Source organism: Cottoperca gobio, chromosome 14 (genome assembly GCF_900634415.1).
Source record: "Cottoperca gobio chromosome 14, fCotGob3.1, whole genome shotgun sequence".
NCBI classification, from domain to species: Eukaryota; Metazoa; Chordata; class Actinopteri; order Perciformes; family Bovichtidae; genus Cottoperca; species Cottoperca gobio.
In genome coordinates this window covers 10,837,044-10,849,057 of record NC_041368.1, presented here as the reverse complement: position 1 = coordinate 10,849,057, position 12,014 = coordinate 10,837,044, and the positions used below count along the sequence as shown (strand labels likewise).

General features: G+C 37.1%; 1 protein-coding gene and 1 long non-coding RNA gene across 2 annotated transcripts in view; both read right to left on the bottom strand.

The window, feature by feature from the left end:
- Positions 1-12,014, bottom strand: part of ophn1 (oligophrenin 1) — a 32,451-nt gene that overhangs the window by 1,116 nt on the left and 19,321 nt on the right. The window contains exons 16-23 of the mRNA XM_029447733.1: positions 8,454-8,512; positions 7,115-7,220; positions 6,810-6,969; positions 5,727-5,871; positions 4,368-4,670; positions 3,002-3,149; positions 765-815; positions 24-72 (exon numbers count right to left, since the gene is read on the bottom strand). Of these exons, the coding sequence (XP_029303593.1) occupies positions 24-72; positions 765-815; positions 3,002-3,149; positions 4,368-4,670; positions 5,727-5,871; positions 6,810-6,969; positions 7,115-7,220; positions 8,454-8,512 (1,021 nt within the window). The remainder of the gene's footprint in view (positions 1-23; positions 73-764; positions 816-3,001; positions 3,150-4,367; positions 4,671-5,726; positions 5,872-6,809; positions 6,970-7,114; positions 7,221-8,453; positions 8,513-12,014) is intronic.
- Positions 10,242-12,014, bottom strand: part of LOC115018631 (uncharacterized) — a 2,670-nt gene continuing 897 nt past the window's right edge. Inside the window, exons 2-3 of the long non-coding RNA XR_003833408.1 lie at positions 11,771-11,970; positions 10,242-11,126 (exon numbers count right to left, since the gene is read on the bottom strand). This is a non-coding gene — a long non-coding RNA (uncharacterized LOC115018631). The remainder of the gene's footprint in view (positions 11,127-11,770; positions 11,971-12,014) is intronic.

Genomic DNA, 12,014 nt, shown 5'->3' with positions numbered 1-12,014 from the left:
AATATGTCACAATCATATCTCACCTCTTTTTTCCCATTTGTCCCCGTTGATGAGGACGGAGAAGCTGGTGGGCTAATTTAGAAGAAAGAAAACAAGTCAACCATAAAAAATGTTTTGCCTTCAGCTCAACCTCGAGACCACCCGTGATCTGCCTTCAGGCCAATGTACGCTGTGTGATCACAGCAATCGTGCAGGTCTGTTAAGGTCTTATAAAGTATTGAGAACGTGAGAGTGCAAACAGGTCGGACTGTATTTGCTTGGTCATTGTAGCGCTGCGATGTTAGTAGAGAGAAAAGGTAATTACGATGCATCTTGTTTGTCTGTGAATCACCTGTAATTATCTTCAGAGTGATAATAACCAATCGTCAGATCTAAATATATTTACACTATTTTAGTATTATACCGCTGTGGGATAACAAAATTGCAACACTTTGTAATAAAATAAAATAAAAAGATTAACTCGCTTTGATTAAACTCTCACAGATTCTTCCCACTCAGGCGTTCTTACAGCCTCCATCCCAGCGTGTGGGAGGGCAGCAGGGATTTTAACTTGGACCATCCGAGCACATCATAAAAGAGGAGACATGCATTTCCATTTCCAGAATTGCAACATCAGAAGGAAGGGTCCAACTTTAATCTTCTGCTGTGTTTTTATTAACTGTCACCTACTATTCTGTAAAAAACATGCATGTCTGATTGGTGTCCTGAACTAAAGAAAAGGACAAACTGGAGCACAGACACATAAAAAAGTTGCTTTTACATACCTGCCGACGTGCCTGGAGGCATTCTCAAAAAACTTTGTTTTAGAGGCAACACTGCAGAAAAAGAACAGACAGGTTGGTATTGTAGATACATATAGGATTCATGTGGTATGTGAGATTCTTCATAATTTCTTTGTGATCAAACAGTCAGTATGTATTATTTGGTAGGATGTCTTTTTTTCTACTCCCCTCCGTGCGTACAGGCTGCATTCCCAACCATTTTGGCGTGTTTTTTTTTTTAACAATGTGTTTAATGGTTTTTCACTTAGTGATGACAATACTCATGTCTCATGGCAGTGTTCTAGCATATCAAAGTACAAATTACATCAGCACTATGCATCCCTCCCTTCCCATCAGTAACAAACTAAGCTAAACCAAATGATATATGATATGTATATGATTTGTAACAATCATGTGTTTCTATTGGTACTGTATAACATTCAAGGGTCCATTCCTACCAATGTAACGCCATGTCACCCAACATCTTATATTCCCCCCCATGTGTCTCTTCTACCTTGAAAAGAACATCTTTAAATCAAAAGTTTTGCATCGTGAGACAGCAGGACATTTCAGCCATCGCCCTATTCAAGGTCTGTCAACATTTTTTCCAATTAAACGTCTTGCTTGTAGTAAGCACATAATAACAAAAATATTTAGTTTACTTCTGTCTCTTTGTGGTACCTGGGTGTTACCATGGTTTCTTTTAGACCTTTTTCAAGGCAGAGATATATTGAAATGTTACAGCATGAAAAGCACAGGTGTAACTAAAAAACATTAGTAATGGACTGCAACTGTAGGTCACAGAATGGAAACTCATCTGTTCAGACTGCACCTTGGCTCATAAGATAAGCTTATTTTAATAAGCTTATTTTACATCTGATAAAAAGGCCCTTTTGTGACAAGATAACAAGCTAACTAATCCATTACACAAGAAAACTTATTTGTCATCACAAGAAAAATAACTTAAACCTGTAACCTGATTGCTTTTGTTGACGTGCGGTCACCTTTGTAGTTGATATGGTGAAGTTGTTGGCGAACGGTTGCTTATTTACATTAGCAACATTAGCATTTAGTACCTCCACCAAGGAGGTTATGTTTTCAGCTCGGTCTGGCCTGATTTTTATGAAACTTGGTTGAAGGGTGTAGCATGGACCAAGGAAGAACCCTTTAAATTCTGGGCAGATAAACACTTTTCGTTTCACTTTCATTAACATTGCAAGGTAGGGCATTTGTGCTGCATTCATGTGGTGTCCAAATAATCAGAAGAATTTGTTCCCGACTGGGAAAACTCATCCCTAAAGTTGGAACAACAACAACTCGGAAACAGCTCTCAACGTGTTGTTTAAACGTTCTGAGCAATAAAATACTTTCTGTAATATATAAGTATTATTTATAAATACTAATGTTTTCTTTATAGCGTCCATTTGTTTCCACATTATTGAATGCACCATAGGCCTTGGTGGAGGTCAGCGCTCTCAGAGGGCCATTCTAGTTTTGAGTGCTTTGTTTGGCCACCTGGTGTCTAACGGTTACTCTCTTTTAGCTCTGTTTGGTCTCTACCACCTCCTGGGGGAAGTATTGAATTCTTGAGTTGCTAAACTATGTTCACCAGCTAGTTCCTAACTTTATCAGATAGTGTACAGTGGGTTAAAGCTTTTACCACTGAAAACAGCCGCCAGCTGCGTCTGAAAATTACATTTAACAAAAACTGTATAAAAAGCTTAGACTCACTCTTCTGGGAGTTATCACTTTAATACTGCCATTCTCTAAAAGAAAGACTAAAATATGTCTTATGTGTATAGATCAAAGCAACCAGATCTAATGTGTTAATAAGTGAGCTTTAGCAGTGCTGACAGGCAGATTTAGTGTTTAAAGGGAGTGAGAGCTGCGCTGTAGAGATGAGCAGAATGGCAGAATCAGGTGATAATTATCTCTTGACTCATCACAACAAGCGACCCCTTTCATATACAAGTGGTCCTATTGTAAATATGATCAAATTGACTACAGTCTTTTCACAAATTTTGGGAATGTGGGAATCTAAAAAATCTTATCTGATCTTTGAGGGCTGCCGATTGTGACACTCTGAAATTTGCACGTCTAGTACCATTTCCAGGTTTTATAAATGGTGAGTTCTATTGTTTTTAATTAAAACAGCAGATCACTACAATATTTATTGGACTGCTTGACCAGTATCCTGAAAAAGGCGGTGACAGACTTTTGGATGTCGGAAGAGCACTTACTAGGATGTGGCCGTGCCCTCGGCGCTGGCTACAACCGGGGTCTTTTGTAGAACGGGGTATCTGGAGGGGGGCTCAGGAGGCCTGACAGGGGGTCTACAAATGGCATGTTTCTCTGTGGACCTCGTTCTGGTCAGACCATCAGAATCTCCTGAAAGAAAAACAAAATGTATATAGAATAACAGATTTACCTTTAAATTGTAAAATGAAAGACTAGAGGCTGTGATGGGTTAAGAGGTTGTGGAAATGCGTTCACTATAGTGCAGATCCTATGTTAGAATAACAAAAGAGCTCTACAATGACTTGCTGGGAGTTGGAGAATACTTAGATACCTACTTTCTCGGGCAAACTACTCAAGAAACAAGAAACCCGAACAAATCAGACATTCAGCCAAAACTTTATTTCTGCAACCCAGCTCTGAACAGTGACTACTTTAATCCTCCACCATAAATGGTTAACAGTCATTTGATTTTCCATTAAAAATTTCTTAAAAATATTGTTCACTTGAAACGTACAAACCAAGACTGTTTTGTTTTAAAAATAAATCAATAGGAGAAAACCAATGGCAGATGACTAACCGCTTACAGCAAGGATACAGCGTTGTGATGTGATCCGTCCCCATGGTAACATTTTCCATGTCTTTATTTGTCTATATGTATAAAGTGTTATAATCTCCCTATAGCTCAGTGAAATCATAGTTATAAACACTTATATGCATTATGCTTCATAACAATAATTATAACACATTATAAAGCATATTATAATGACTTACGGTCAAGTATCATAATACTTCATGCAGGTCACACTGATTTGTTTAGTGTATTATAATTCAAATAGTTATTCTTTATACTCACTGTTATAATGAATTATAATCACTTATAATACATTATACTCACTGTTATATTACTACATTATAACTGATTTGAATGCATTATAATGATAATATAAGTGGTCATTGTTTTGTCTTTAAGCAATGTGAAAAACTATCATTAAATCTATGCAACTCACAAAACATAAAATTAAGTTTCACTTTACTTAAAGCAAACAATGACAACTTAGAATCACACTATAATGCATTATAACAGTGATTAGGGTGCATTCACTGTTTTTATAATGCATTACAACAATGGGAAATATAATACACTATGAGCCTTGCAACAGAAATATGTGACGATTATGAAGTATTATGATACTTGACCTTATAAGCCACTGCTTTATAATATGTTATGATTATTGTTATAAAGTATTATGAATATTTGCTTATAACTATAGTGATATAAGAAGATTATTTCATGTCCCAACATATCTGACCACGACATCACGACTTTGCTTTCTACGTTACACTATAACCCTGTGTCTTAAATCCTACCTTCTCTGTTGCCTGGTGTGCCTTTAGGTTTTCTGCCCTGGAAGGATGGCACTCTGCTCACATAGACTCCAGACTCCCCATTTGCCGCTGAAGAAAAATCTAGCCTTTGCCTTGTATCGTCTATCTTTCCAGCATCAGAGTCTGAATGTTTGTCCAGACGGTTAGCTGGCCTGGGCATCAGTGCTAGTCTTGGAGGAGGTTCTCTTGGAACAAGTGGCGCACAGCTAAGAGGTTTTGTACGCTGCAGGGGAACAGGGTTTGTGGACACTTCCCCAGCCGCAACGTAGCTGTCGTTCTGGCCATCTGTTGCAAAGAAACAACACACCGATTAATGCAAGTTACCGAGAGTGGACTCAAAAGCTGAACAGTGAGCTAGAAAATGGGATGTTGGTCTTTCTATCCGAGTGTAGTAACTTCAGGCCTCAGTCAACCGTAAATGTTTTCCTTTTAAATAATACAAATCATTTTCGATTTGCAAGAAAAGAAACATGCTAGCACAGGGAAAAGGTACCGAAGGTCACAATGAAAAACATTCATTAAATTGGTAACATCTCAGTTGCTTTAAGTTAACAATTAGCTAAACCAAGTAGTAAGTTAAGAATAGCTCAATATTTAACCAACGCAGGAAGGAGAAGCTAATGGTGCTCTGAATGTCTCTGCCACAGTGTGTGAGAGGATGGAGACACACCCACTTAATGAGGGCTTCAAACAGACAGAAAAATACACATTTTAATGAGGCCTTGAAAAAAAAAAGTCTAACGTGAGATATAAATTACTGCCTCGCAGTTATATGCCTCCGACAACCAGTCAAGTTGCAGTTTACATCCATGTCTGTCAAAATGTCATCACATTATAGATGTACCTTTTTTACATCTGTGTGAAATTGTATACATTATTAGCATATTCATTCTTAAGTTATGGCCAAAAGCATGTTTTGTGAGGTCACAGTGACCTTGTCTTTTGACCAGAATGGCACGACATGAAAACATAATGAACTTAATTTTTAAAGTATAGTGGATAAGTTTATTTGTACTTGAAATATAAAAGCATCAAAAGGAATTTACTATCAACAACAAATGATAAGACAATAAAGACAAAGACGGAATAAATTGATTTTGATTTGACAAACAAATGACTGATTCCATATTTAGGAATGTAAGAAATTAGGTATTTGATGGATAAAAACACTACATTAAATCACATCTTTTTAGAAAATGTTAAGAAATGATGAGTTGTGGTTCAAATCTTTCTGAAGAATTTGAAAACACTAAGAATAATCTAGTGTACAGTCAGCACAAATAGGGTGGGATAATGATGAGGAGGATGGTGACTATCAAGGCAAAAGAGGGTGGTAATTACTCTCTGTGCGTAAGAGGTCGTTACTAAGAGGTTGATAAACACGAGGTGGCCGCTTGGAAATTGTGATGGGTTGCCGCTTTCTCGGGGTGATGCGCGGAGGAGGGACAGGTGGGGCAGTGCTGTCCTCTGGCATATAACTGAAGATCTGTAATCATAGGAAATAATGCAGTATGACTTTGGTTTAGTGGCTAATATTACAGCCTTTAGCTGAATAGATCAAAGTATATACATGAGGAGAAAACATAATGCAAATACAATTGAAAAAAACGAAACAAATTACTGCTGTCTTTTACAGAACAATTCTAACAAATGGACTCTGTACGAATACCCAATTGGTGACTTAATGACTATGGCAAACAAATGCTTCAGCTGCACAGAATCACATTAAGAACAATGGTTCAACATTCAGCAAAATACACTTATTCAACAAAACAAAAACAGTAGTGTTTATTTTATTTGCATCAGGAAGAATGTAAACAACAGCAATATTATCCTTCTTACTCATAGCTACATAAGTTATGAAGCTAAAGCCAGCAGCCGGCTAGCTTAGCTTAGCATAAAGATGGGAAACAGCTAGCCTGGCACAGGTCAAAGGTATCGCTGTAGCTCGTTTGTTTAATGTGTACAAACTAAACAAAGTGAAGTGTAAAAATGTCAATTTGGAATTTTACTGGGAGTTATGTAATGGACTATATCTTGGCCAGGACCAGTATCTTGTGCCCAACAAATTGGTAAGCTCTATTGTTTTTTTGTATGGAATAAACAAAAATAGACTAAATGTGTTGATTAGGGAGCTTTAGGTCAGCTGCGATGAGGATTTTGTTACCTTTAGACAGAGCGAGGCTAGCTGTCTACACCAGTTTCCAGTTATTATACTAAGCTAATTTAGCCGGCTGCTGTTGGCAGCTCCACATTTACAGACATGAGTGGTATCTTCTCATCTCACTCTCGGTATTAAGCGACTGAGCGCATTTCCTAAAACAGCAAACTATTCCTTTTAAATGGTACAAAATGCCATCACTTTGTTGGTCTTTTACACTTTCTGTCTCAGACCAAACAAAGCTGCGTTCTCTGAAAACATACCTTTTTGCAATCCTCAATCAGAATTTCAACGACAATATTTTGGAACTTGATATCCAACATGGCCGCCACCGTCTCCTCCTTTGCTCTCATCAGTGTGGGTCCAAAGATGACAGCCATGTTCGAGGGGGTCATCCGATTTTCTTCACTGTGACTGCACACACTGTCGACAAAACAGCAAGGGTTGGGTTGAATAAAATGTAATTTAACTCAATGACCCATTATCTCAGATCCTTTCAGAAACAGAGCAATAGGGCCAGAAGGAGCAGTACAAACATTAAATCACAACAACGTATGCTAGCACTTACTTGACCAAGTGTTTGATAAGCATCTCCAACATCTCCCGATTCTTCTCTGGTAGTTTGTAGGAAAGAGAATGAATCTCACTCAGTCGAAAGTCCAGATTATCGGACTCTGTGATACAAGGACAAAGTTACCCAATAAAAGAACGATAGATATAAAGTTCATGAAATCAAGACCTAAATCATAAACATGTCTAACAAATTCTCTGATGTATGTGGGTAAGGGAATAAGTATAATTTAAAATTCAGGTATTTATTCAGGTAAATATTTGTGATGAATAACAGAAATTATTCAGTTACAGTATATGTAAAAACCCAGGCCTGCATAATAAACTGTATAATGAGGAGATTCATTCAACTATTCAACTACTGAATCACATTTCCAGGAAACTAAAGCCACCATTTACTCTAACTTCCTGACAGAATGAGGCTGATGTAATTAAACTCATGGTCTTCTCTGTTTTACAATGATGTTGTCAGACAGATTAAACAAGGACTCAGATTTCTCCAAGTGACTTCCAAACAGAAGCTAGGGCTGCTTGTGAAACTGCTTAACCTGCAGCCTGCACAGTATTGATGTACAAAGGCTTATTTTATACCCGCCATTGCGTTTTTTTATCCAGGCAATGCTTATCCATGGTAGGTGTAAAGGTAAACAAGATACTTGGCAAATGTATAATTACTACCCAAACTATCTGAAAAGATTATCTATCTAAATAGAGCTGCAAAGATTATTCGATTAGTTGTCAACTATAAAATTAAATTAAGTTCAAGTACAAAAGATCTCTGATTCCAGCTTCTTAAATGTGAATACCGGTACTTTCTGGTTTGTTTACTCCTCTATGACATTAAACTGAATATTTTTGAGTTGTGGACAAAACAAAACATTTGATGACATCATCTTGGGCTTTGGGAAACACTGATCAACATGTTCCAGTATTTTCTAACATTTTATAGACCAAACAACTATTAGATTAAACAAAAATAGAAAAGAATTATTGTTAGTTTCAGCCCTATTCTGAAATCTACACCTGTAAAATATCCTTTAAACCTAGAAAAGACAACATTTAAGATACAATTGTAAACAAACAGTATGCACACATAATTCTATATTTCTTCTCATCTTTGCAAAAAGAAAGTATGTAGACTTTGCGTACTTTAAGTGAAACATGAATAGTCATGCATGCAATGGAGAAATTGTTTTTCTCTATGCTAACAGGTGAGGACAAGTTTTATTGGTTGGTCTAGATCTCAGAAGAGAGTTGGAAAAGGAAACTAATAAAACATGAACAGCAAGCAAAACCCATTAATCTTAGCGCTGGATCATTTACAAAACATGTCTTACTTGCAGCACACATGAGGTCTCTGTGTAAATTGTAGGTCATCATAGGTTCAGACAAACTCCTGCAGATGAATAGAACACACACACACACACACACACACACACACACACACACACACACTTGTAAAATAAAAGTACAAGGCAATATAACTCACCACATCAAACAAGAAAAACAAAAAGCAGCACTCACTTGTTACAAAACTCTACAATACAAAGCACTGAGTGCAAATTCCCGTCAAACACACACACACACACACACACACACACACACACAGTATTGTGAGGGTACCTGACCAGACCATCATTTTTGGGGACCACCCTTTCTGATGGTTGTACAGCACTGAAAGAAATCAGGCAGTATCCTGGGGAACCAACTAACACCTTTGACACAGGGCTTTTTGTGGTTAAATTGTGTAAATAATAAAAAGTGAAGCCATATAAGTCAACCGTAGTCTTGTCATTTTGATTCAAGCAATAAAATGGTAATATAGAGCTTTCCAATCAAGCAATGGGTATTATATTAATGATTTTACTTAGCTACCATATGAAAAATAGTATTCAGTGCACACTAAAAAAGGTATCCCTATTTAAAGTCAGCATTATTATAGGACAGAGGACCCAATAATTATTTTAAGTAACAACTTTAGACTTGACATAAACACAGACATGATATACATTAGGGGTCACTAACAGGCGGACCGCGGTCCGAGTCCGGACGCCGACCTATACGGACCCAGACTTCTATTTTAACGGCGCATTTTATTTAATTTTTTTAGTTTTGCGCATTCACATTTGCTCCGCTCTGTATCACGAAGGGCGGAGAGAGGGAGAGAAACACAGACGAAGAGACGAGTGAGCGGCAGACAGGGAGAGAACAATAACTACACATGGCGCTCTCCAAGAAGAGAAAAGTCAACAGAGCTTTCAACCCAGAATGGACTCATTCATGTTCATCCTTGCATGCACAAAACCAGCGTCTCATATGCTCCCAGACCGTGGTGCTCATTAAAAGTGGTGATGTGAAACGCCACTATGAGACAAAGCACAACGTTTTTGACCAAACAAACCCACTCAAGTCTGAACTGAGGTCACAGAACATAAGCACTCAGAGCCCAATATGATTTTGATTTGTGACAAAATAAAGCAAATAGGCCACCTGTCAGCATCATCAGCCACAGAGAGCAGTTTAACCCAGGATGTGCTAGTCTGGGTTAAACTGTTCAATTGTTAAACTGTGTTGAGACTGATTTATTCTAACATTGGTTGGGAAACTGAAGCTGCTGCTACACTTTATTGTATTTTTCTAAGATTAAGCACTTTATTTTAAGATGCACAATATTTCAAAAGCTATTTTATTTATTTTCTAAATTTTATTTTTAAATGCAGCCCGAGAAGAACATTATACATATCTACAGTATTATATATATCTGTATAGTTCAATGTTAAGTGGCAATAAATATTGTCAAAATGTTTTTAAATTGTACTTTCTTTATTAGATTTGACAGTCAGTTGTTGATGACGTGCAGACGTTGATACAGCTACTGGGCTACTTCAATATATCTCACACTAATTCATAACGCATGTTAGACATTATGATGCTCCGGACCTTTGCTTGTGGAAATGTTCTCGAACTGGTCCTCTTAGAATTTTAGTTGAATACCCCTGGTATACATCATGAATTCAACATGTCCTAGATGCTTCAGATTATCTACACACCGAATGCTGTATTGGCAGTACAATGCAGTTTATTTCTTCCCTTTGTTGAAGTTCACAGATGTTTCTTCAAATGAATTTAATGTTCAAAACTTTTATTTTAATGTTTTTTGAATGTTAAATGTTGCAATTGAATTGCAACTCCATCAGTTTAGAGTAGATGGGGGGGGGGGGGAATCAGAGAAGATGTGACAAAGGTTGTATTAGGTAAGGTCAGGAGATGAAAGGTCAATGACATGACTTAAGAAGAAGGTAGATAAAAGAAGGAGAGATGAGATTGGATAATTTGAGATAGAATATGATGAAGGAATATTAGAGGCGATAAGGTGTAAGATTAAATAAAAATAAATTAAGACAAGAAAAGATGAGATAAAATGAGAGATTATAGGAGAGAAGATGAGGTGAATTTAGAATAAATTAAGATTACATAAAATAGATGACATTGAATAAGAATAGAGAAGAGAAGATGAGAGATACGGTGAGAAGAGATAAAGTGGGAGGAGATGAAATGAGGTAAGATAAGATCACGTGAAATTGTATAAAATGATCAGATAATAAGAGAGGGAATCAATTAAGGTTGAGAGAAGAGATAAGGGAGGATTGACGACATATTGATGCTAGCATCAAACATTTAACATTTACAAGCACTACGCTTTCAAAAAAAATGTTTCGTTGCAAACGATAAACTAATTCTGACATGTTGTGACACAACAAATTGAACAGGTGTCGACAGACATTAATGATCACTTTAAACTTTGCTCTTGAGAGCTGTAATTCGATTCTTAATGTAGAATTTTATGGCCAACCAATTTCTGCGTTTGAGTGTTTCTCCTTCGAGTGCAAGACACTTATCGCAGTCGCTTTTCCTTGGAACGCGACATGTAGTGATGAAGGACATCATGTGCTTTTCAACAGCATGGATCTCCTTCTTCTCCCATATCTTTTTCTTGAAAGGCTGCCGAGCTGTAAAACAGTCACACAAATAAATGATTTTGCGTTACTACATGGAACTGTAATGGAAATGTTATTTGTGGAACAAAAGTCGATAAACATTAATTTTAAGGCTGCAAATGTTCACCACAAGTAACATAATATGTAAATCAATAAGTGGTATGAAGAATAATAATTTGCATTAAGTCTTTGGCTACATCACTCAGACAGTATTTCAGAAATAAATCTGCTTCCATTGACCTTCATAGTATTGGGCATGGAAGCAGAGACTTCAGAGGAGAATGTCCCAAAACATAATACACATGTCATACATCATGTTTTCTTAAGTGTATAGTGTTAAAGAAAATAAGAAGTGCAGTTAAATGTGTACATTATCATCCAGTTACCGTGGACCCCACAACAACAGGAAACCTGTCAGGTGTGTGTGTGTGTGTGTGTGTGTGTGTGTGTGTGTGTGTGTGTGAGAGAGAGATTACTCTCCTGAAAGCACTCTGGCTAATAAAGGATTTCTGACTGGACCCCATTAAATCACTAAAACCCAACTGTTCTGAAGAAAGAGAAAAAAATTAACATCAACCTGATGTTTACAATTATACCGGCACAGCAAATAATCTTTCTTCAACCATACGAAATTTAGCATTTTAATTTTAACAAACCTTTTTTCTCCAAGGCAGAAAAAAGGTCTAGTCAGTTCCTCCATAGTCGTACGTTAATTCTTCTCCAGGATTAATGTCCTTCAGAGCAAAGAGATAGAGGTGCGTCCTTTGCCATGATCTTCTTCATCTTGCAGTTTGGAAGGTTGTGGTCATCATTGACCAATCTTCCTAGACTGACATCTGCTTGTGCTGTATCAACACTGAAAAAAGATAATCAACCCATTAGGTTCATAAAATCATAAAC